We start from the raw sequence: 26,759 nt of genomic DNA, 5'->3' as shown, positions 1-26,759 counted from the left end.
CCGCCTGCACAGTGCAGTGCGTCATTCAGGTCATGAGTCGCCTCCTCAGGTCTAATATTCCAGTCTTGACTTCTCTGGGATCCAGAGGTGTCACTGACACACTTCCTAGTCTTACTATTCACCATGTCGGACGGTGCCATCCACCAGTAGTCTTCTTTGAGTGTAATTCTGTTGAAAGGAGGCTGAAAAAAAAACCTATGATATTCATGTAACACACTGTAAATAAGCTGTCGGCCTGCCTGGGAGTTGGCCCTCAATGTGTACTCCATTCTGACCTGTAGCACATTGCTGGTTTCCTTAAATTGACTGAACTGGTTGGGAATGCAGTAACTTGCAACCTTTATGCTCACACAGTCTCTGAATGATGGTTCGCCGCTTCGACAGTGGAAGGCGCAAGCTCACGAAATGACTGCTGACCAGATTTGCACCCGAACGCCCAGGGTATTTGTGTTGTGTTTAAAAAAAAAACAAACGGGCCCGTGGTCATGCTTAAACGGTAGACGGAAATAATGCAGATCTCCTGAATTTATTGCCCGCTGATCTCAGCAACAGTCATTTCGAAGCTTCGGGGGAGAATTCAAACAAACTGACCTCATTTTTTTTTCTCGGTTCCGAATGCTGCAAGTCTGCAGTTGAAATGGAAAAGGGGGGGGGGGGTGGACAGACAAGCGCAGGTTGCTCATTTTACATTAAAAACGATGGCATATGGTTTTGGGTGGAGCCACCTCGTTCAAGCTGGAACCTGACAGGCCGCAGAGGGGCGTGGCAGAAATGGGAAACGATGCGGTCATCTTTGTTCCTTCGCCCTTTGCAAGCGTTAGAAACACCGGCCAATCGGTTTATCACCAGCCAGCAGGGTGGGCCCGTTCAGCCCAAGTTACAGTCAAGAGAGCTCCCAGTGGGTTGGAAAGGGGAGTTTGAGGATCACCACCACCACCAAGTTTGAGTGGAAAGTAACCGAAATACTCACACCATTGTGATAAGAGACTCAAAAAAAATAGATGGCGGGGTACTTTTTCTGTCTATTCCGGTTTTCCCTTAATGTAACTTTTGTCCAATAAATTTGGTGTGCTGGTACAGTTGTGTCGATGTGTGTCTTGCGCCCGGCTGCTCCTGCGCTTGTTAACAGTGAACAAGACAGAATATTGCTGGTTACCTCTCCGGGGAGCAGCAACGAGCAATCCCAATCGGAGTTCGAATATGCCCTTCTCAACGTGTCGTTCCTTAACGTGCACAGTGACTGCACGTTTACATTTCATCATCTGTTATTAAGCACTTTGGCTTGTTGTGGGGAACTCTTGTTTGTTCAACTTAATGGATCACTTGGTTTAAATTAAGGGCGAGACATCCAGTGTCACTCGAGTGAGTTAAATGTGCGCATCAGCGTGTTGTTTTTTTTAACCAGCCAATTGTGTGTCAGAAGAGCGGCAGTTTTGCCCTGGCAAGGCGAGACTTAACGATGATATGGCTTGACAATGCCTTAACTTATTTCACATGGGGTTTTTCCACCCACTCAGTATGGGCCCGAAACGAAATCCAAGTTACAGGGAGTAAGGCCAGAATCTATCAAGGGGCCTGTAAATTATGTAACTATAAGAAAAATATTATAAAACAACAAACGCCTGTTTGCTAATAGAAGTGCATATGGAGAAATTAAAACTATTTAGCAATTCCTGACTTCACTGGATCAAGTTTGCCAATATTAATGACAAAAAAAATAAGCGTTGAGTCTTGCAGAAGAGCTATTTTTTTTATTGAAAATCATACAAACTTGGGTAGTTCAAGAAGCACATTTAAAGACCTCTAATTGCCATGAGCCAGTCCTTTACGTCAGACGTTCTCACAAAAGAAAACGAGCCATCGGACTGATGCAAAACCAGGAGGATTGTATCAATCATTCCGTTCACAGTTCAAACAAGCTTCTTAAATAGCAGCTACACAAAGCAGGGGTCTAAAGGGGTCCTCTCTTCTCCATGTTGAGATTTTTAAAATAGGGACAGGTCTGACTTCTTTGGCCAATACCAGTGCAGTCATGACCAACGTCAACTACATTGCTGATAGTTTGATATGTTTTTTTTGGAAGAAGATTCTATTGACCCTGTCTCACAACTACAGGAAGGTCCTTCACCATTTATAAATTGAGCATAATGAACGCTTCAAACTAAAAAAGTATGGGAGATTTTTGTGCATGGACGACCCATATGAAGACAGACTGTAGTTCCAAGTCGTCTTCACTTCAAGTTTCACCTCCCGCACGAAAGCAATGGGACGACTGACAGCCCAGTAAGAGGCATTGGTAAAATTACTGCACTGCTCATACAAAATATCACCGGATTCACCACATAATTTATAGATCTTATCCTGTGAACGCACTGTGCAGCAAACCCCACTGCAGAGAAATCAGTCAGGTGATTTGCCCAATCTGCAGTTCAGTCCAGTGGCTGTTTTGAGCTCCCGGCCCAGATTGAATAAAGAATTGAGAGAGATGATCTCACGCTGGCTGGTCACGGAGGCTTATCTCATATCAATGACGCACACTCCATTCCTGGCACCCAGTTTCAAGTGCTCACAGGTGTGTTACAGCACAAGCAAATACAGGGTAAAGCTCCGGCTGCTCTGTGCCAACAGCTTCAAGTTCAGCACAGCAGCACCAAATGCACTGGGGTGACCTTCGAACACAGAACATGGTGTGTCTCAAATTAGGGCTCCTGATACAAAGCTGGAATGTGTCAAACCGCCCTATTTGGCTTCACAGAGATGCTGATACTTTCATGCATTCCCACCCCTCACCCCCCATGTACAGTGTGAACAGACAGGGAATAAACATTCGACAGATATTAGATAATCATTCTCAGGATATAACTGTAATCCTATTCCAAAGGCGAGTCGGGAACAGTTGCAGCCACGTATGTAAAAGATGCTCTACACAGACCAAAACCGATACACTGATTCAGCAATTTTACCCCTCACCTCCACACACACAGCACACACGCTCCTTTGGTGATCATGTATAACTTACTGTACAAAAATTATGCAAAGGCAGTTGCACTGCTCTGTCCCATCAGTCAGAACAGCACAATAATTGCAAATATGAGGTCTGGTGCTGGCAAACAACCTAATCCAGCATGGTTCCCGAAGGAAATCTAGAATATGGTGGCACTGTTGCTTTTAAATTTACCTCATCTACATGTCTCAAGCCATGATGCATATTCCATCCTTGCAAATTATGCAGTGTCCCCTCACTGGGGCTTCAGCTAATTTAAGATCAATGTGGCATTAATAACTGTGTTGCAAAATGCAACTTCTGCCCTTTCACACTACTAAAATACTAGATTAAACAATGGTGCATCAGCAGGGACACACTGTTGGACCTGGTATTCAAGTTACACATTAAAACACAGATGCACCATATTTTATGGCACAGCCCCGCTGCTCATCACTTGCAGGGCCTCTGTAGTCCTGAACCCACCTGTGACTCAATGCCAGGGCAGTAGGCGCTCACATTTACAACAGCAGCAACTGTTTTGATGGAGTCAGCAAAGCAGAAGAGTAATCTGCCGAGCTCGCATTTCAAACAAAATTCCTGTTTTTCTTCCTGTGTAAACGCCGCCTTATTTTCTTTTGTTTCAGCTTACAGAGGGAAAACATGAATGAAAATGGGTTTGTAATTTTCAAACTCATCCCACAACTACAATCCACCTGGGATGTTGTGCGTGGTCTACCAGCCTAGATTTCCCAGTGATGACACTCTGCAGAGTGGCACTTCTTTTCACCCAGCTCCTCCTACTAACTCTCACACTAACTGCTGCACAAATTGAGCCGACAAAGGCTTCTGATGATTTTTCAAAATTTTCAAGTGCAAACAGTGCAAATCTTGAAAGCTGTCAATCAATAGAGCTGAGCAAGAGTTCTCCTCAAGTCTAAGAAACTGCTCACTGTGCCAATTGTGGTCAGTTTCTTTCGACCCTTATATTCATTCTGCACTTCACCATCAGATGTACCAGGAGGGTGAGGTAGCCCCTAACATCACTGTAGTCACTGGGCTCCACAAGCAGAAAGCACCATCAAAGCAAGCCCAGCTGGTTACACCGTTATGATTGGCCAGGTTGGAGCTGTTTCAAATAGCAGTAAGCAAAGTAGGGCCGACCTTCTTCATAACACAGCACTGCTGCACCTACTTCAGTTGGCAAAGCTGCAATGTATCCAAGATGGTGTCACTGTTGGATACCAGGCTTTCTGACAGGGCACTCAAGTCCATACAAGCTGGGAATGCAGCTTTTCTAACAGTGAACAGGCAACATGTGGGAAAGCATGTGGACACCAGTGGTGACTTGAAATAATCAGCACCTGGAGTCTGCCCATGGGTTGCACTGCCCAGCACAGGAAGCTTCAACATTCTCACAAAACATTTCTGAAACAGCTCTCTAACAAAAAAAAGTGGTCTCAGACACGATCTCACCCAGGACACCAAACAATTACACTTACTTAGTGTTTCTGCATCAAGTGACTTAACTCACAGAGAGACAGGAAAGTTAAAATTACAATCAATTCAACCCAAAAATAAACCAGGCTGTTGTTAAAAATGTTCTTTGTGATTTCTGAGAGATTTTGGCACCTCAAGACCACAGTAAATTACAGCCCACCCCTCTTTTCCCTCAGTCTCAAACACTGCATTGTGCAGTTATCCATTATTGTCAGTAACTGCCGCAAAAATTCTGCAGGGAGTGTGGCATTCAGTATAACACAGCAAATTGGTGGCTGTGTGTGAAAACCCTCATCATGTATAGAATCCTGCAGCCACTGACTGGTCTGTCCCAAGGGCTCTCACTCACAGCATTTTAACTTCAACACAAAAAGACATGCTTTCCCAACTCAAGTAACCTGACCAAAGACAGGAGGAACACAGAAATAGTGTTGCTCATCTTTTTTTAAAAAAACAGAAGATGCTGGAAATATTCAGCAGGTCAGGCAGCATCTGTGGAGGGTGAGACAGAGTTAGCACTTCGGGTTGAGAACCTTTCATCAGAAAAGTTCAGTGGTGCTAAGTATTTTCAGCATTTACTGTTTTGATCCAGGTGGCAAGCACACGCAGTATTCTACTTTAGTATTACTGCACGTCTTTTATTGTGAGAAGTGCCATCAATGTCCTTCAGCCACATTTCAAATGCAAAGTCCATACAGCTTGCCAGTGTATGTCATTCTTAACAGTGCTTTACGTTACCAAGAGACAGCTTGGAGAGGCACACAAGTGTATTTTACCAGTCCTGTATCTTTCTGTGTGATATCATGGAGTTCTGCTCCTCAAATGGGCAGCACTCTCCCGTGTTGTGCTCCCAACCTTGCTATTTCCATTCATAATTGGAGCAGAAACTCATTACGTCACTCTCGGTGAGTTCGTGAAGGGGCATCCGTTCCCCCTGACTGCTTCTAATTAGCAACCAGAAAGCATTAAACATGGCAAGAGAGAGGAAGCTGACAAACTCAAACTAAGTGTACAGATAACTTTATGCAGCATTACTCATCATTGGCTACTTCAGCAGAATTTATTTCTCCTTTAAATACTCCAGTTATTAAAATTCCCCAAGAGCAGGGTTTCAGATTCATTATGGTGAAGCTGGAATCAAACTTCAAGCTTGCAACGAGATGAATAAAAATCTTGGGAGATATCTACATCAGGGTGTGTACAGGGTGGAAGATGATAGAGAGAGGAATAACCCTTCATGTAAGGAAATTTTTCTCCAGATCATACAGATGAAGACAGAACAAAAACAGTGTGTGGCATTCCAGACCAATTTCACAGCTCTCATTGCACAAGTATGCCGTATAGCTAACAATAGCAGGTCCAAAACTGATTAAGAACTCAGCAGCTAAAAAGAGTCAGGTTAGTTCGCCACAGTGCCTTTGAATATTTACATATAGGAACAGCCTTCATTATTGCATGCATGCTTTCCTTCAAATTTTCCAGATTTGAGTTTTACCTTACAAACTAATTGGAATGGGGGCTGGGATCATTGCCTTCTTGGAGATCTCAGTGTATTCAATTACTCTACGTTGGACAGGTTGAAATTCTACTTCAGCATGCACCGTATTCAACCATTTTTATGCTGCCATTGTCAGAGAGTGACATGCCTACCCAGGAGTAAAACCGACTCGTTGTGTTTACATTTGTGTCCCTCACTCCAGGAGCTAACAAAGATTATCTTCATATGAATTAAATTTCGTTTGTAAACGATTGAAAAAGTTTGCCTTCAACTAATTTCTAGCATTCTGATTTTTTTTTTTAACTGATTCACATTTCCAAAGCTTCAACTTCATGCAAAGACCCAGTAGATTAAAAATCACAGTATAAAGTATTAAGCTGTCATAAATAAAGATTCATTCACACAACAGGGTTTCAGCTCGCGGTCAAACTATCATTTGTCAGTTTTAAGCAGTTTTGTGTTTCTTTCCCTGTTTTGGAACTAATGGTTTATTGGGGTAGGGCGGGCTGGGGCAATGGGAAGAGAAAGTGGAAGTTTAATGAGCTACCTTCATTCTCCACAGACTGCTATTGCCTTTCCCAGCAAGACAGAGTTGGGTTAACCACACAACACTCAGCACACCTTTGACTTCCACTATTTCAGGAGGCATTTTATATTATGGTATATTTACTATTTATAGAGAGAATTACTGTGCAAAGCAAGCTACCAACAGTGACTGGCAATAACCAAGGACCCTCCACATCGTATTACCAAGTGAAATGAATGATTTGAAGTTTAGAACATTTCTCCTTTTGCGTGAACTTGTGAGACATATTGCAGCATAGATCACAGGAGTGCAGCATGACTGATAGCAGGACAGGACAAAACAAATCAGAGCTTTCCGACATTAGAAAGCAGAGACAATAAGAAAATAACCTTTGGGTGAGGCGAGTGGTCTGCTTCTCTAGCTCTAGCCCATGTGGCGTGATTCTCAAAACATGATTTCCCATAGCTGGTTTCTGGCTCGGTCTTGTTCTGTCTCTGAACAAGTACAAGTACAGATACCATCCAAACATATCCTGTCATGTAAGCAGAACCCCCTTCCGCCCCACTCTCAATTGCAGTGTTCCCCTTCATCGACTTGATCAGTCATTTATTGGTCCAAAGAAAAATCACTTGCATCACTTATGGAGAGATCAGAGTTCAGTGCACTGCACCCACAGGACCTCCTCCCACTGTATGCTGACTATTAACAGTTTGGTAAAGGAAATGGGGATAAAGAACTGAAACCCTGATTTCAGCCGCAATCAGAACTAAAGAAACAGTGAACATAGATAAAACTGAACAAAGAAAAGATAACAGCCCACTGCGCAGCGATCTTGTCCTTTTCTAAAGATTCAGAAACACAGCTCTACATGTGTAGATCTGCCCCACATTAGTTGCACTACACTAAACAGTAAAATAGGAAGATTATTCCAGTGGGTTTACACACTTTCTAAAATATAAAAAAAGTTAAGAATGTTCAGGTTACAAAATAAGCATTGGCCCTCTGTCTTTCTTGTGGATTCTGGAGCATCCCTCACTCCACGGTCACTGATTTGGCCAGGTTTCGGGGGCAGTCAACCTTCAGGAGGAAGTAAAAGATGATTAGTTCCTGTTGTTTCACTGTGACATTCTACTGCCCTTCTGCTTCACTCCCCTTCCCCAGCTTTCTAGCATTGTTGTTCTTATACCGGTACAATCCCACATTCAATGAGCAACCTTGTGCCTGTGAGAAGCAACACAACTGTTGTCTTTTGAGTGAACCACAAAGGGCTGCTCTCCACGTACGTTTGCATAGGTGCACCTATCTTTAGAAGCGACTTGGGGGCAATCAGGATGGCAGTGCAGCCAATTCTCCTCTCATCTAGTTTACGGGCGTTGGGGTCAATTACAGATGACCCTCACTGGGAAGTGGTGTACTCTAAAAAGCTACTTAAAAGTAGCTTTGGGGATTTGTTGGTGGATTCATGTTTCTGCTACCAAGGAACAAAGGGCTTCAACATCAACTGTTGATGTTTTTTGAAACGTGTGTATTTGTAAAGCACTTTACAATGTTGCTGAAACATCTCCAAGGGTTTCACATGATGGGTGAGCGGAGGTACAATGACCGTCATTGTGTAAGTGAATAGGTCAGCAATTATGCACCATCAACATACCACCCACAACAATGAGATGAAACAGGTGCTCAGCTGATTATTTGGGGGGGAAAATAGGACAAACTGAAAAATCATTTTCGCACGAGAGGATTAGAGACGTTTTCCTTAAACAGAAACGGGAAATTTTGGTGTTATGTATGTAGTATGAGTCAGTATGTGAAAGTAAGGTTTGGCTTTGTAGGACTCTCAAGTTTTCATGAAGGGGAATGGCCCATTGAGAGACCCTATCCTTCAAATGCTGAGTGATCTACTGTGTATAATGTGCATTTTCTTTTTAGTCTTCAGTCTTGACTTTTATCTCAAGACAATGTAGGTCAATGCAACCCTGAAATTATACACCAGTGAAATACCAGTGGATGAATGCTCTACATGTTTGGCGTTCCTCTCTAATACGTTCCTCGTGAATGTATTGACCGATTTAAAACAGCAAGTTCAGGATAATTGAATTAACACCTTAGCAACCACTGAGGAATTTTGGATGAACTTGTGAAGTTTGATCCTTGAGTATCCCAGGGTGTAATTTCTGGGCCTAAAAGTTTACATTTCCCTTCCCACATTTACATTTCATGTATTTTAGGAAGGAACCATGAGCTGCAAGAAATTCAAATTACACATGCCAAAAGCAGTTACTCACATCAAATCCTCGTAGGACAGCAAGGTGGAAGGACAGAAGCTGGAGTGGGATGACACTGAGGATCCCCTGCAGGCAGTCTACACTGTGAGGCACTTTAATTACCCGGTTAACGCTCTTTATGGTCTCATAATCATCCCTGTCACAAATCACCACTGGACGACCCTGAAATAAAGTCAACACAATCACCCACTTGCAACAAACTGCAAATTAAGGCACTTTCACCCCTCTGTATGCCACAATTTTATTGCCTACTTTATTGATACCACTCTGGCCAGCACTCGTCTAAACTGTATTCTCTCCTTCCTTCTACATCGTCATACCCGCTGTCCTGTCTCCCTACATCCTCACTGTGTTGAAGTCAAGACTTGTTGCGCTGTCTCGTAGGGTAACTCATTCTCTCTCAGGGTTCCAGTGTTGTGGAACTTGACACTGCTCTCTCTTCCCTTTTGTCTGCCATCTCCAGGCTTTTAAAAGAAAAACATCTTAATTTATACAGCATTTCAGACATCTCCAAAACTACGCAAAAAAGCACTGCACAGGAAGGAATGGCTTTGCAGCTCAGTGACCCGTGCTATGCTGGCTACTGCATGAACCATTTCATTGTTTTTTGGGACCGAGCTTTTAATGAGCTGAGTGACCCAATTCATCATCTCTTTTCTTAGGCATATTGGTTGAGGATGGAACTTTGTCCAGGACACAGAGACTCCAACAACCAACCAGACTGTTGTTCTTCTTATCTTCATTGGCTGGGTTACTTCTCTCTTAAAACAAAGAAAGCTAAGAGGTGATCTAAAAAGATTAAAGGTTTTGATAGAGTGGATACAGAGAGAATGTTTGCTCTCGTGGGGAAGAGGCCATCAATATAAGGCAGTCACCAAGAAGGCCAACAGAGAATTCAGGCCAAACTTCTTTACCCAAAAGTGATGAGAATGTGGAAGATGCTGCCATAGAGAGTGGCTGGCGTGAATAGCATAGATGGATTTAAGGGGAAACTAGACAAGTACATGAGGGAGAAGGGAACATGAGGGAGAAGGGAAGAGAGCATTACAATGGTAGGTTTAGATGAGCAAAGATGGGAAGAGATTCAAGTGGAGCACGAACACCAGCACGGGCTGTTTGGGCCTAACGGGCTGTTTCTCTGCTGCATATCCTATGTAAAATGCAATATTGTGCCACAGGATCACTAATAAACAGCTTAAAGAGGCTGAAAAGGTGTCCTATTAATATTCCAACGTTGGCAGTTTACCTCGGTAGTTCTCTTGCTCTGCTCAGCTTTGGTGATGTCCTGCACTGTGGAGAGGAAAATAAGAAAATTTGATGGCGCAGTTAATTCTGTACCTGCCGTGCGACCACTTGCTGTAGAGCATTTTGACACTTGGTGTATGTGTGGTCCCTCATGATCACCATGATGACTGGCATCAGCTTGTCCACCAGTGCCAGGGGTCCGTGCTTCAGCTCACCAGCCAGGATACCCTCAGAATGCATGTATGTAATTTCTTTGATTTTCTGTGAAATCAGAGACTGTGGGTCAACTTGGGAAACTTCACCATGCCATCTTATCACAGAACAACAAAACTCCTCACTGCTTTCCTCAATCCTCATCAAGCTTTCAGGGAGATCATGAACTCACAGACAGTGTTAAATGAGAATTGACAGTTTGTCCTGTTTTATTTTCTACTGCTAGCCCACTGCTGTGCTTTGCTGAGCTTTTGCAAGCTGAGTAGTTGCCTGTTTTTGGACAAGACAATTAATATATGTTTTGAAGACGATATGCAAGGATCAAATACTTCACTTCCTTTGCACATGGCTCCAACTGATTTTCTCTGCATGCACAGCCAGAATCCATGACCTTCTGTGTCTCGATGAAACAATTCTTTTCAGATGGCGCTTTGTCTAATTAATGGCAGTAAAGGACAATCAACTGGGATGCTGCGCAGCGTCTGTACAAGTAAAGAGGTTAATTATCTGTCTCTAAAGCTCACTGAGGAAGCAACATTGTGCTTTTCATTTTGCCCAATTAGTTTTCGAGGAACTGCCGATAAATCAGAGTTCGTATTTGGTAAATGGTAGTATTCATCACCCGAGGGAATGAAAAGTAAATGCGTTCAGCTGCCAAAGTATTTGAGAGAACTGTTGCTGCCAACACAACACAAGCATGCATTTATCTGATTTTACATTTGTTTAATTGTTGTTTCAAACTACTGGCATTTGAAGGAGCTGTCAAATGTGTAATCATTTGTTTTCATGACAGAATTTTACTTTAGTTCTAAACTTTCTCCCCTCCCTTCTTCCACAACACAGACACATCCTTGGGTACAGTTTAGACATGGCCATCTAGTACTATACTGAATTGACCAGGGGGCCCTCATAATATCAGAAAGCTGATTTATCTCAAGATCATAGCTGAGCATCATTTTGCTCTCATATTTTCCAATGCGGAGAGTCTTGCATTGTTCAGGAGTTCAAAACGTTGCCCGTTTCTCTCTCCTCCCCAAGCAAGAGTTCCAAGAGGAGCTGGATTCACTTCACCATGGATTTTAAATAACTCAGTTTAATCTGATAAAACAACCTAAAGCAAACAAAATGAAGGCTGAAAGGGCTGAAGGTGTTGTTTCTGAATGCACGCAGTATACAAAATAAGGTAAATGAGCTTGTGGCGCAGATTGAAATTGGCAGGTATGATGTGGTGGGCATCACGGAGACATGGCTGCAAGGGGATCAGGACTGGGAGCTAAATATCCAAGGCTATACATCCTATCGAAAAGATAGGCAGGTTGGCAGAGGGGGTGGGGTTGCGTTGTTAGTAAGAAATGAAATTAAATCGATAGCTAGAAATGATGTAGGGTCAGATGATGTAGAATCCTGTGGGTCGAGTTGAGGAACCGCAAAGGTAAAAAAAAACCATAATGGGAGTTATGTACAGGCCTCCGAACAGTACTCAGGACGTGGGGCACAAGATACATCAAGAGATAGAAAATGTATGTAAGAAAGGGGGATTTCAATATGCAGGTAGACTGGGAAAATCAGGTTGGCAGTGAATCCCAAGAAAAGGAATTTGTGGAATGTCTACGAGATGGCTTTTTGGAGCAACTTGTGGTGGAGCCCAATAGGGAACAGGCAATTCTAGATTTAGTGATGTGTAATGAGGCAGATTTGATAAGGGAACTTAAGGTGAAGGAACCCTTAGGAGGAAGTGACCATAATATGATAGAATTTACCCTGCAATTTGAGAGGAAAAAGTTGGAATCAGATATAACGGTATTACAGTTGAATAAAGGCAACTACAGAGGCATGAGGGAGGAGCTGCCAGAATTGACTGGGAGATGAGCCTAGCAGGAAAGACAGTGGTACAGCAATGGCAGGAGTTTCTGGGAGTAATTTTGGAGACACAGCAAAAATTCATCCCTAGGAAGAAGAAGCATACCAAAGGGAGGACGAGGAAACCATGGCTGACAAGGGAAGGCAGGGACAGCATAAAAGCTAAAGAGAAAGCAGACAATGCGGCGAAGAGCAGTGGGAAACCAGGGGATTGGGAAGCCTACAAAGACCAACAGAGGACAACTAAAAAAGAAATAAGGAGGGAGAAGATTAAATATGAGGGTAAACTAACCAGTAATATAAAAGAAGATTGCAAGAGTTTTTTTAAGATACACAAAGGGTAAGAGAGAGACAAAAGTGGACTTTGGGCAGCTGGAAAATGACGCTGGAGAAGTAGTAGTGGGGAACAAAGAAATGACGGAGGAACTGAATAGGTACTTAGCGTCAATCTTCACAGTGGAAGACATGAGTGACATCCCCCAAGTTCAAGAGAGTAGGGGGGCAGAGGTGCGTATGGTGGCCATTACCAAGGAGAAGGTGCGAGGAAAACTGAAAGGTCTGAAGGTGGATAAATCACCTAGACCAGATGGATTACACCCCAGAGTTCTGAAGGAGATAGCTGAAGAGAAAGTGGAGGCGTTAGTGGCGATCTTTCAGGAATTACTGGAGTCAGGGAGGGTTCCAGAGGACTGGAAAATCGCTAATGTAACCCCCCTGTTTAAGAAGGGAGTGAGGCAAAAGATGGGAAATTACAGGCCGATTAGCCTGACCTCGGTCATTGGCAAGATTTTAGAGTCCATTATTAAGGATGAGATTTCAGAATACTTGGAAGGGCATGGTAAAATCAGGCAAAGTCAGCATGGTTTCATCAAGGGGAGGTCTTGCCTGACAAAACTTTAGAATTCTTTGAGGAGGCAATGAGTAGGTTAGACAAAGGAGAGCCAATGGATGTTATCTACTTGGACTTCCAGAAGGTCTTTGACGAGGTGCCACACAGGAGGCTGCTCAGTAAGATCAGAGCCCATGGTGTTAGAGGCAAGGTACTAGCATGGATAGAAGATTGGCTGTCTGGCAGGAGGCAGAGAGTGGGGATAAGGGGGTCCTTCTCAGGATGGCGGCCGGTGACTAGTGGAGTTCCGCAGGGGTCAGTGTTGGGACCACAACCTTTCACTTTATGCATTGATGATCTAGATGAAGGAACTGAGGGCATCCTGGCTAAGTTTGCAGATGATACAAAGATAGGTGGAGGGACAGGTAGTATTGAGGAGGCGGGGAGGCTGCAGAAGGATTTGGACAGGTTAGGAGAATGGGCAAAGAAGTGGCAGATGGAATACAACGTGGGGAAGTGTGAGGTCATGCACTTTGGTAGGAATAGAGGCATAGACTATTTTCTAAATGGGGAGAGAATTCAGAAATCTGGGGTGCAAAGGGACTTGGGAGTCCTAGTCCAGGATTCTCTTAAGGTTAACTTGCAGGTTGAGTCGGTAGTTAGGAAGACAAATGCAATGTTGGCATTTATTTCGAGAGGACTAGAATATAAAAGCAGGGATATGCTGCTGAGGCTTTGTAAGGCTCTGGTCAGACCACATTTAGAATATTGTGAGCAATTTTGGGCCCCATATCTCAGGAAGGATGTGCTGGCCTTGGAGAGGGTCCAGGAGGTTCACGAGAATGATCCCAGGAATGAAAGGCTTAACATATGAGGAACGTTTGAGGACTCTGGGTCTATACTCGATGGAGTTTAGATGGATGAGGGGGGATCTGATTGAAACTTACAAAATACTGAAAGGCCTTGATAGAGTGGACATGGGGAAGATGTTTCCACTAGTAGGAGAGACTAGGACCCTAGGGCACATCCTCAGAGTAAAGGGAAGACCTTTTAGAACAGAGATGAGGAGAAACTTCTTTAGCCAGAGAGTGGTGAATCTATGGAATTCATTGCCACAAAAGGCTGTGGAGGCCAGGTCATTGAGTGTATTTAAGACCAAGATAGATAGGTTCTTGATTGGTAAGGGGATCAAAGATTACGGGGAGAAGGCGGGAGAATGGGGTTGAGAAACTTATCAGCCATGATTGAATGGCAGAGCAGACTCGATGGGCCGAATGGCCTAATTTCTGCTCCTATGTCTTACGGAAATGTATTCTGCCATGGGGAGATGGGACTTCACACACACCAGGGAAAATAACTTGGGAGGTACTTGAGTTTCAGCTCACACACGAGGAACAGACATTTTGGCAGGATAGAGGGGAGAGTATGGCACCTGTGGACCTGGCCTCAAAGAGTCAGCAAACTCAGGGACAATTTTTGCAAGAAAGGGCAGGGAAAAATATATCTTTTGGGAGGTGACAAAAAAACAAAATCCATCTTTTCAGTGAAATCTCTTGTTCACTTCCTCGTGGAGTAACTTCCCATGTTTTTAACATTATTGTCAACTTCATGTCTTTGTGAAGGTACAGAAGAGAAAGAGATTGAAGTTAGCTGATGGGTGTAGAGATGACAGCTGCTTGAGTGCATCTAACCTTGCCCTCATTTCAAATTTTAGCCCACAGGTCCTGGAATAGGTCAGGCTTTCTTCGTATCTCTTCAACTCTGCAATAAAGTACTAGCTGTAACTCTGGTAAATACCAAGACTGTTCACAAGTTGGAAAACGTTCTGGGAGTGTTTTCAATTTTACAGCCTTACAACCTGTTGCACCTGGCACTTGCTTTCCAAGGGATAATCTACTCCACTTGCTGAATGGTTTAGTAAAATCAATTTTCATATCAACTGTCAGGCGACAGAATACAGAGATTTTGTGAGGCTAACCAGATCAGATCAGCGCAGCGAGAGAAGCTTGAATACATATCACTGAGGTTATGAAATGACAATTGGACAATAAAGTCTCTCTCTTTTTTGATGATTACTTGAATGGACCAGGAAACACCAGAAAGAAATGGAGAGCTGCAGTGGTCCCTGCAGCAGAAAAGGAAACCTTTCAGCCTCTTGTGTCCATGTTGTCACTTTGAAAGAGTGTTGCACCAGGTCTCATTCCCCCGCTCCTTCCCCACAGTTGTGGAAACTTTTCCATTTTGGCCACAGAGGCCTTTTCATTTTGCAACAATTCAAACCTGCACCCACTCGCCTAATTATGAGTGAAACAACAGGTCAAATTATCTCGCTCACATTAAAAATTGGAAGGGCTGGCAACTGAATGCACCTTCCATTAAGGTTCTCCCCACACATCAATCAGTTTTTCTCTCATTGAACTTCTCTATTACGCTATTTGAATGTTCTTTGCTTTCAGAAACCTGTCGCACAGTTGACTCAATATCACTTCCCAGTCTGAGAAGCAGGTGTTTTGTTGGTTCAAACGTTAACAAAGAGTCAGTTTCTCTAACATGTTGCCACATTTTGTCAAACTCCTTAGTAGTTTATACATACAGAGAAATCATATCTTCACAGTTGGCATAAGGGCAGGCTACATCCCATGGTCTTCTCCCGCTACCTGCCTAAGTTTAGCACTGGCAATTTTTTTATGCCCATGTTGCTGGGCATAGTCTATATTGTGACAAAGTCAAAACCATTTACCCATGATGCAAAAGATATAACTCACCTCCTGACTCCCTAAAGCCTGTCCACCATCTACAAGGTACAAGTCAGGCTTGTGATGGAATACACCCCACGTGCCTGGAGGAGTGCAGCTCCCACAACATTCAAGAAGCTCAACACCATCCAGGACAAAGCCAACGCACATGATTGGCACCCCCTCCACAAACATTCACTCCGTCCACCACTGACACACAGTGGCAGCTGTGTGTACCATCTACAACGTGCACTGCAGGAACTCACCAAGGTTCCTTTGACAGCACCTTCCAAACTCATGACCACTGCCAACTAGAAGCACAAGGACAGCAGGCACATGGGAACACCACCACCTGTAAGTTCCCCCGCCAAGCCAATCACCATCCTGACTTGGAGCTATCTTGCCGTTCCTTCACTGTCGCTGGGTCAAAACATTGGAACTGCGTCACTAACAGCACTGTGGGTGTACTTACACCACATTAACTGCAGCAGTTCAAGAAGAAAGCTCACCACCACCTTCTCAGGGGCAATTAAGGTTGGGCAATAAATGGTGGCCTAGCCAGCGAAACCCATATCACATAAATTTTTTTTTTTAAAAAGTGTCGTTGGAACTCTCATCCTCAAAGCGTGGTGGAAGCAGAGTCTTTGAATATTTTTAAGACAGAGCCAAATAGATTCTTGATAAGCAAGGGGGTAAAAGGTTATCGGGGGTAGACAGGAATGTGGCGTTGGGGTTATAATCAGATCTGCCATGATATTATTGAATGGCAGAGCAGGCTTGAGGAGCCGAGCAGCCATCTCCTGCTCCTCAGTCATGTGTTAGTGTGTGGTATATTATTACCTGCTACTGTTAAAAACACGTTCCAGCTGTGCATTTTTCCGGAGCTACGGTAACGCAACTCACCAAAGATTGCCTGGGTTTCTGAGCTTGAATGCACCACCCTTGTGTTCGCTGACCAACACTGGCTCCCAGTTTGGCAACCAGGCCAAGCCTCTATTTATAATTCTTAAGACTCCTTCTCAAAACCCTCCAAGATCTCATTGCTGCCCTTCTCCTCCTGCCTGTGCCAGCAAGCCTAATGTCTCCTTACATTATTCGGTGTCAAATGCTGTTTGATGTTTAGGAGGATGCTTAACTATGTTCAGGGTTCTAGATAAATGCAAGGTGTTGTTGTTAATGAACAGAATGTTGATTTCAAGGAACTGGTCCAAGTGAACATCAGCTTTTAAAGTGACCCCTCGAAACCAGGGCTGACACAAAGACATGATACATTAGAAAAAGGCAAGGAAATATAATCTGAACTTTCAGACCTGGCTGGATTTTCCAAATAAACGACAGATTTGTGCCATTGCTAAGAAACAATTCTCCACCCATGACAACTGGTTATTAATTAAAAATTCCCAAAACGCAATGAAATATTCCAATACAACTTGTTTAAAGTAAGTTTCTTCCTGTTGCCACTTTCATATTATTTCAAATTGGCTTTTATTCCATTTGTGTGCAGCAAGAAATATGAAAATGACTTCATGGCTTGGATGACTCATCATTGTTTACACGTGCATGTGTCCCAGTAAAAGCTGTGACGTGGCCTGTTTAAATAGGAAAACAATCAATGCAGTGATGATCTTTCTAAGTTGCTGCTCCTTCTGCACGGACCTGCTCTCCAGGAGGAATAGTCTGCAAATTTGCCCAAACACAGCACTGTGAAGCTTAAATTCACCATTCACAGAGCTCATTATGTGAATTGCATACTTTAATCCTCACCATAGCATCACACATCATAGAAGGCAACCATTCAGCCCAATGTGACTGTTGGCACTTTGAAAGAGGTGTTCAATTAGTTCCACCTTCCTGCCCTTCCCCCACAGTCCTGCAAACTTTTTCCTTTCAAGGATTTATCCAAATCCCTTTTGAAAGGAACTACTGACTTTGCTTTCACCAACCCAGATCACAAAAGCCTTGTGTAAAAACAAAACTCTCTTCATGTCCTTCGGTTCTGTTACCAAACATATGAAATCTATGTCCCAGTTAACTCAGCCTCTTCCCAGTGTAAATCATTTCTCCTCATTTACTCTCTCTATTTTGAACCCTCTCCGCTCAAAGGAGATCAACCTTAGTTTCTCTAGTCTTTCCGGATAAGTGAAGTTCCTCATCCCTGGTACCACTCTTGTCAATCTGCTCTGCAAGGTCTTGACATCTTTCCTGGACACAACAATCCAGCTGATGCCTAACCAGCACTTCATAAAAGGCTTCAATGTGTCCGAACAGCCTTTTCAGCTTGTCCTGCGCTTTCAAAGACTTGTACACCACAACCCCATCTCTCTGTACCGCCAATGTCGTACCACAAACCAGATCACTGCTTACAAGCCAACCACGGCAACAAAGCTTTTTGAAACAGACTTGTTGGGAAGAGTAAAATCAACATGAGATAGTCAACAGGAAATCCAACAGGGAATTCAGAGAAAAGCTTTTCCCCAGCGAGTGGTGAGGATGTGAAATTCACTACCAGAGAGAATGGTTGAGCTGAATAGTGCAGATGCACTCAAGGGGAGTCTAGATAAGCATAAGAGGGAAAAGGGTTAGTTGCTAAGAGTTAGAGGAGGAAGAATGGAGCATAAACACTGATAGGGACTGGTTGGGTCAAATGGCTGATTTCTGTGTTGTACATTCCATATAATTCTATTGTGGAAAGGTGGTGGAATAGCACAGTCTGCGAATACACATTGCCTAATCAAAGATTATTACAATGTTGAGCTCTTTTGTTAACTTTAGTCAAAACAAGTGTATTGGAGTTTCAATGGTGCATTATGAGATTTTTGATCTACAGGGGATTCAAAATTTATAGGGGTCAGGGGGCAGGCATGATCTTAGTGAATGGTGGAACAAGCTTGAGGAGACAAATGGCCTATTCCTGCTTTTATTTCTTATTGTCTTTAGTATTTGGACTTGACTGGAATCCTCCATTGTTGAAATGGCACAGCAAGGTGAGGGAAATAGGTGGATGAACACCGCACCTTTCCATGTGGCTGGTTATTGAACAGCATGCTGGGTTTTATGAACTTAGACGCCAGAGGAAGGATTTGCACTGACAGCACTCCCATGATGGTGCCAGCTGTGGAATACAATGGAGGAGGTAGTTCGTCTGTACTCAACTGGACAAAGTGCCAAGGAAACTTGATTGAAAAGAAGAGACTTTTTTCTTTGAAAAGAAAGGTTACACCCCAAAAATAATAAAGACACTTGCATCAAATACACTGCTCTTCCTGCAATCAACTTATACCCAAACTTGCTAAAACTGTACTCACTGTTTCATGAGTTATGCCCTCTTCTCTCCTGCTCTTTTCAACATTGGTGGCTGCACAGAGGATCTTTGCCCCTTCACTCACTTTCTCAAGGAAGAAAATAGAATCAGCCGGAGCACATACCAAACGAACTGATACCTTGCTTAAGGTGTAGAAGTTATAGCACGCTTTCGTCAAATCGTGCCCCAAGTGCTGCCTGCCCACACATCATCGAGTGCCATGCTGTTTGCTCAGTTATAATTGCCTGCACAAGTCCCCTTTGTAAAGCTGGAGACCCAGTTTTTGTTATGACCAATGCCAAGTACTCTGACATTTCCCCCCTTGTTTTGGGATCCATTCCTCCCCCCAACATCCACAGGCAGATCTCAAACAATGCGCTCATTGTACACGCTCTTTCACTGAATTCTAGCTGGCAGATCCAGCACTGTGACAAAGCTTTGCTCTTCTGCCACAAACTGCATAACAACCAAGCAGGGGGTGGGCAGCGAAAAATATTTAACTTACCCGGTGAGAAATCTGCAATCGACACAACTTCATTTTTGAAACCACAAACAGCTATGATTTTTTTTTCTCAATGTAACTATATAACTAAATTATAACAAGTCTATTTGTGGAGAGGAGAATAGCTTTCATTGTGTCGTAGAATACTGTGTTTTCCCTGCTGTGGCCTTGACTGAACTCTGGCACATCAACATCTAAACAATTCCGAAACATGGTGTCGTACAAATAATTTTGGACGAAGGCCAACAAGTTCCACCATCCTCAAACAGCACCTCAGTGAAAACCACCTTACCTCCCACTGAAAAATGACACCATTCCAAAAGGGAACTGAATGGAAGAATATGAAAAGGAGCTGGGAAAAGGGCAGGGAAAACAGGATTAGAGTTAAAGAAATAGCACTGATATAGCTGGATGGGCCAAATAATTTGCCTGTGTGTGATGATTTCTATCATCCTATCCAGTGATGGTTCATTGCTTTCCCCTACCTCCTATCAAAAATGTGCAGTCAAGTAGTTATTGAAGCACTGTGCTGGGCAGTGACAGGGAATGGCCAGTACAACTACTTAGCACGAGTTACAGGTGATGGACAGGGAGGGACAAATGGAAGGAAGCTATCTTCATGTTCCCTTGTGCACAGCTTGCAGTGGCAAATGGAACAAGAGGACTGGTCTCTTAGTTGTGCAAAGGCAGTAATGAGACTTAAAACTGGCAAAAATCCAATTTATTTGAAAAGAAAGGGTGTTCTCTTCAAAAGACAATTTTCCAGACATGAGTGAGAAACAGTCCTTAATTGAATCTCTCTGGAGTGGCCGAAATATCTGGCTCCAGGTGTGGATGATTATGAAGAGACTAGTTATTAGCCAGCTGGGTTGTCTGGCCTCCTTTTACAACCATCCACCTTTAAAAACTTGTAAATTATAGTGCTGTGAAACACTAGTATCTGTCAAATGTCATTATATAGATGCAAAGCAACCATTTTAAGGGGAACTTTAGTGAGGCTGCATTGGGGTGCCTGCTCTATGACAGCGAACCTCTGTAGCTTGTATCCCAACGTTTAGTCTGATCCACAGAGACTCACTCCCACTCAGGAGATGTGGCCAAGTAAGATTATGCAACTCACCAGTGCCCCCTCCAGGCAGGTGGCATAGTGATAACCACGGCCCATGATGAGAACCGATTTCTGTTGGTATAGTTCTCTTGCCAAATTCTGGATCTCCTCGTCCAAAGTTAAGATCTCTTTGATGAGGTCTGAGAGAGAGAGAGAGAGATAAAATCATTGATTAAACCAAAGAATTTGCCTTTTACGGCTCAGTTACAATGCCCTCTGAAAATAGGACATGTGCTCCCTTCAACAACTCACTCCAGGAAATTTGAGAAATCAAAATTCAGCTTTTCATTACTTTCAACCTGGCCAAAAATGCAAGCAGACGGGGAAGGAATTTGTCTGGCTGTTGCAGAGACAATAGTAGTAAAATGAGAGAACCGTTCTGCAAAATTTTCTCTGGTCAGCACAGACTTGCTGAGACATATGGTCCCAGCACTGTTGCATCTTTACCTCAATATATACTGAGCACCGGCAGGCAACTTCAACACGGGTCCGAGCCCAGCAGGTGTTAACAGCACACGTGCAGAAAGCACATGCACTTCAAATCTGCTGTGCCTTACATGGCAGCAGTCATCAGCTGAGGACATGGTTTAATAATTAAAAACAAACCGAGTGTGAGGAATTGGAAATAAAATAAAAACGCTAACTTGCAGGAAGCTGCACATGGACGGACCTGCTTTCCCTGTCACACTCAATCAGTCCTTTACAAGTTCTCTTGGCCCCCCCCAGTGTCCAGATTCCTCCTGAAATGCAAACATTTTTGTTGTTAAGTTTCATGATGCGTTTCCAGCATTTTCTGTTGCTGTTTAGGATTTCTAATTGGTGTTTCTTTTTCTCTCTCTCCCTCTCTTCAAATTCACCACCTTCTAGTCACCCCTCTGGTCTCTGACCACAGACTGATGATGGCATAAAAGGCTTTGGGAAAGTGGGGAGCACATTGCTGGGATGAGAGGGCCATCTTACGAGGAGAGACTGAATATAATTAACTTAAGAGTGAGACATGATCTCAGTGAAATGTGTAAAATGCTCAGAGGTTAGAGATGCTATTTCTTCTGAAAAGAGAGTCCAGAACTTGGGGTCATAGTCTCACGATAAGAGATCGGCCATTTAGGACTGAGCCAACAAGAAATTTCTTCCTTTGAAGGGGTATCAATCTTTGCAATTCTCAACAATTGAGCATCCATCGGGGGAGAGCATATTCAAGATTGAAATCAAAAAATTTTTGGACACTAATGGTAAAAGAAGTTATGTGGAATAAGGCAGGAAAGTGGATTGATATAGCAGTTCAGGTATCATCATTTTAAATAGTGGAGTGTGTTCAATGGGCTGTTTGGGCTTCTCTTTTTTCCCCGTTATGTTGAGAGAGATCATTTTGCACAGAACAGATCACACAATTCCATCATAGTGCACAGGAAGTATGGAAAACTGCGATTCTCATGTAAATGCTCTCAGGGTGACAAAAGGTTGCCTTACTTCAGACATTGCCTCCTTCGATGCACGATGCCCTTAATCACCGTTTCTGTGTCAGACTGTGTGTATTTAAACGCAGCTCACTTGACATTTGTGACGAAAATATTAGCCAACCCTGGAAATTATTCCAGTGGAAAGTCTGCTTATTCAGGCAAGTAAAAGAGATGAAAACAGAATAAGAGCTGGAAATTTATGTCATTTATTGTGTGTCAGTTGTGGCTCAGTTGATAGCACTCTTGCCTCTTGTGCCAGAAGGTTGCAGGTTCAAGTCCTACTCCAGGACTTGAGCACAAAAATCTAGGCTCACGCTTCAGTGCAGTGCAAGATGAGGCTAGGATAAGTGAGGCTCCATCTGCCCATTTGGGTGGATGCAAACATACTATTTCTAAGATTTCTAACATTACAATAATGATTACAACATTGCATCTGAAGGCTGTGGAAGGCATTTTAGAAACGCAAGTCTTTCTTTCTTCCAGCATTTTGTTTTTTATTTCTTCCTTTCTTCTTCCTGTTTGAAGTTCCAAAGAGAGTTTTGTTTTCAGACAATGTTACATATAATTTACTTTGCACCATTAAAAGTCCCCTGGCTTACCTGGTAATGCCTTCAAACCTCGTATAATCTCCTTTCTCCTCTCCTGCATGGAAATTCTATCTTCACACATCAGGAGTGCAAACATCACCAGAGAAACAAACTGGCTGGTGTAAGCCTGAGTGAAAACAGAAGGGAGGAAGTTACTAGCTAAATTCAAATACTTTGAAGGTGTCTCAGAGAGCACAGAAAAAAGGAAGCTGATCTTGGAGGGGTTCTGGAAGATTGCAAGAAAACTGACTGTGCTCAAGTCACATGAGCACATGTTCAGCAACGTGTCAATAATGCATCAATAGGATTAATCTCATCTCAGGCTCAGCATACGCCTCACAACAGGACAGAGGATCCAAACTTGGGGCTGTTTCACCTGGTGAGAAAGATGCATCAGAAGATGCAGTTTCACAGCAGCTCTCTGAGAAAATTTATCATGCTTCCAGAGCAAGCAAGTCCCAGGCTCAATCCTCTCTCGCTCTCTTTAAGCAGCACAGTGAAAGGGAAAAATGGCACCCATGTTTCCTGATCAATGGATCGGAGGTCAGGTACCTGAAACTTTAACTCTGTTTCTTGCTGCAAAGAATCTGTGGTCTGCTGAGTATTTCCAGCATATTGTATACAAAGCACAAAAGGTGAACCTTAGATTAAAAAAACGACAGCTGCAACAGCAGAGCACAAGGGAGCCAAGTGGCGCCAACAACTGAAACAACGGATCAATGGCCAAGGGTGTGCGTGTGCATGTGTAGGAGCTTCCATGCAATAGTCTACCACAGTGGAGCTATAATTTTCAGAATGGCCAAATGGAATGGTTATAATTGTGAAAGAAAGCAACATCAAGCAATCAGATTTTCATAGGCATGGGCCGTATGGACTATAAAGCCCAGTCTAAGGTCAAGGCTAACACCGCAGGCTACACTACAGTACTTCATTGCCTTGCCCTCAGGATGCAGCCAGCAACCTCAGGAATTACAGCAGTGTCAAACCATTTAATTACACAATGAGTGAACATATTGAAGACTAAGAATAAAATAAAATACAAATCCTTCAACTGAGTCACATCACAGCAGCAAGATCAGTGGCATAGCCAGAGTTTAAGATTAATTTCAGCCATGGGCCATTAAAGGGGGCTAAGGGAATTGCTCACTTCCCTTACGCACTTCTCTAATTGCAGCTATCTGAAGGTACTGAGTGATACGTACCAGGTTTACATACAGCACAAGGGCGGTACGTCCATGAAGAACTGGTGCCAATGTAGAAACAGAGTGAAAAAGACCGAATTAACCATCACCTATTTTCCCCCTGACTCCCAGGTCCTGACACACTCCAGTTGTTTTCCATGATCACATTCTCAGGGGAACAGTCAAGGCTTGGAGTGGTTTGAACTAAGAAAAATGTGGCTTGCTGACATCATTTCTCACCATCTGAGCTAAACAGAAGCAGATCTCCGGTACAAACAAGCAGTCAATCAAGTTTAGGAGAGGCAGGGAGACATTTGTTACCCACAGGCATTGGGGGGGTGGTCGGGTGATGGTGGGAATAGCAAACAGGAAACCGAACCAGGCTATTGTACAAGTTTACAAAACCCCACGCTCGTACTCCTATTCACGCTTTCTGAGTGTTAAATTAGTCGCGAGATTGGGGCCCCTTAAAATCTGCCACTTGACTGTGGAGAAAATAAATGCTGGCAATGCACTAAGATGTATGGCACATCAACGACAAGCGGAGGCTGTGCTCGTACCACTGCGCACCATGCCGTAAAATTGGTCAAGAGTGAAAAGCTCTCGGGCTCATAAAAAATAGGAAAGTTAAGCTGACAATTAACAGCAAAACTGCAAGCAGGAAAGTTTGGCAAAGCGCAATTCATCTTTCCAGAGGCAACTGGCTGGGATGGATATGACTGCAGAGTTGGCCGAGGAGAGGATCAGGCTCAGCTGGGATGAGCTGCACAGGCAAATATACTGCTCTCTAACCTCACGCCTGAAGAATGCTTCTAGGGTCAGAGGCACCGAGGGTCCCAGCAGAAAGCAGCAGCGTCAGCAAAAAAAGGAGAAATTCACCAAGAGCCTTCATGTGTTTGCGCGCAGGCTCAATGCTTATTGTTTCCAGATGTCAAGTGACAAGTCAGAGATAGCCCTTCCTCCCCTGAGGGTAAGTCCTTGATCCAATAAGCATACCATGCGAAAGAATAAACCAATTGCCCAGTTCAAGGGAAATCCAGACACACAGAAAAATCACATTAAAACTACCAGCTGCACCAATGTTTATAAGGGGAGTGTTATAATGGTAAGGACTTGCCTTTGTGCTGGCAACTCCAATTTCAGGCCCAGCATTGATGTGGACACCACAGTCTGTCTCACGAGAGATGGAGCTACCGACTGTGTTAGTAATGCCCACAGTCAGGGCCCCCCGCTCCTTGCAGTACCTTAGCGCCATCAGAGTGTCGGCTGTTTCCCCTGGAAATAAACAAACAAATGGAATGAGGGTGCCAAACAAACCACAATGAAATCTTCCACCCATTTTTCACAGAATTCTTGCACCATATGTCATGGGCAGGGCTTGTGATCAAGTGAACTAGGAGGTCAAATTCTGATGTTATGAGGTAAGGGGGCTTGGCAGCAGTCCTGTCCATTCTTCCAACTGGAGAATAATGTTCAGTTTTGAGCACTAACCTCAGGCAACAGAAACTGGCCTTGAAAGGGGTATAATGCAGATTTATCAGAACAATGCCAGGGCTTAAAGCCAGAGTGAAATTATGAGCACTGGTTGCACAAGCTTGGCTTGTATTACCTTGACTTATGAAGGTTGGGGCAGGGGTTGATCTAATTGAGGGGATTCCAATATGAGCAAGAGGTCAAACTGGGGTAGATACAGGGAAACTAATTATTTTTTCGAGACAGCCCAGAAGACTTAGAACCAGGCCGTTCAAGGGTGATATATGAAAGCACTGCCTAACAAAAAAAGTTGTGGAAACGTGGAACATAGAACTGAAAATGTCAAAGCTCAGATTGCTAGATGTTTGTTCAACAAGAGTGTGAAGGGTTATGAACCAAGGTGGACAGATAGCATTAGAATGCACATCAGCCATGATATGGAAACTGGAGGGGTTGAATGGCCTACCCCTATTCCTATACTGTGTCCTTAGCAATGCTGAATGCAATTGGTTTAAACTTTTCTGTGTGGATTAGAATTGAGCATTAGCACACTTATTCCACGCAGGTTGATGCCTGTATTGAAGTACAGAGCATCGGGAATTTCATAGGAATATGTGATGCGCATGCAAGCTAAGCTGCACTCAGCAGAATTCTGAAGCACCATTTTTTTTTCAACAAAGGTACTCTGCCAAGTCAAACGGCATGCCCGACAAGTTGTATTTCAAGGGTAGGCATTGTCAACACTTCTAAAACTTTAACTTCATCTTTGCCAAAAAGGTTTACATCGTGCTCCACCATCCCTGCTAACCCCTCGGCTGATGCTCATGTTCCTTGCCACCTCCAAACAATGTCAACTGTGATCTGGGCCAAACTGCTTTGAATCCCTGACTGTAACCAAGCATTTAATTTCCTTCAATTTTTCTTCTTACACGCAAAAACAGAAGCTTTCCACGCAAGCCCTGTCCCCCACCCCGTCCCAAAAGTTCCACCGGTTTTCGGATGCAAAATGCTCCACATGCAGAAAAACACACCTGGATTGAGAATTACACCCACTACCCAAAATCTGCATGGCCCAGATCAGCTATCAGAGAGACAAGTCACTCTTCCCATCCTCCTTTTGGGAAAATGCCTGCTGCCTGCATTCCATCAGAAAGGGAATTAATCAAATGGAGGAAGTGTACAGCCACAAATCCAAACTCTACCTTTCAATGCTTTAAGGTGATTTGAGGTTTATCCAATTACGGTGATGGACAAAAACAGCAACGGCCAACACGAGGAAAAACATTTTTACACAGTGAGTAGTTCATATCTGGAGCCTGAGTGTGTAGCGGAGACAGATTTATAGAGGCCTGAGGAGAGAATTGGATGATAACATGAAGAGAAAAAAATTTGCGACGGTATGGGAAAAAGGTGGGCGGGGGGGCGGTGCCCTGGGATTAGGCGAGTTGTTCTTGCAGAGAGCTGGCACAGACA

General features: G+C 43.6%; 1 protein-coding gene across 2 annotated transcripts in view; it reads right to left on the bottom strand.

The window, feature by feature from the left end:
- Window positions 1-1,736: 1,736 nt before the first annotated feature.
- LOC121290210 (glutamine--fructose-6-phosphate aminotransferase [isomerizing] 1) overlaps window positions 1,737-26,759 on the bottom strand; it is an 83,761-nt gene continuing 58,738 nt past the window's right edge. For both annotated transcript variants that reach the window (XM_041210497.1, XM_041210499.1), the window contains 6 exons: window positions 24,931-25,088; window positions 22,645-22,759; window positions 20,598-20,725; window positions 10,131-10,298; window positions 8,793-8,954; window positions 1,737-7,584 (listed from right to left, as the gene is read on the bottom strand). In XM_041210497.1, coding sequence (XP_041066431.1) covers window positions 7,540-7,584; window positions 8,793-8,954; window positions 10,131-10,298; window positions 20,598-20,725; window positions 22,645-22,759; window positions 24,931-25,088 — 776 coding nt within the window. In that variant the 3' untranslated portion in view covers window positions 1,737-7,539. The remainder of the gene's footprint in view (window positions 7,585-8,792; window positions 8,955-10,130; window positions 10,299-20,597; window positions 20,726-22,644; window positions 22,760-24,930; window positions 25,089-26,759) is intronic.

Source organism: Carcharodon carcharias, chromosome 17, assembly GCF_017639515.1.
Source record: "Carcharodon carcharias isolate sCarCar2 chromosome 17, sCarCar2.pri, whole genome shotgun sequence".
Taxonomy (NCBI): domain Eukaryota; kingdom Metazoa; phylum Chordata; class Chondrichthyes; order Lamniformes; family Lamnidae; genus Carcharodon; species Carcharodon carcharias.
Note: the sequence above shows the minus strand (reverse complement) of the source record. Positions and strands in the feature narration are given on the sequence as shown.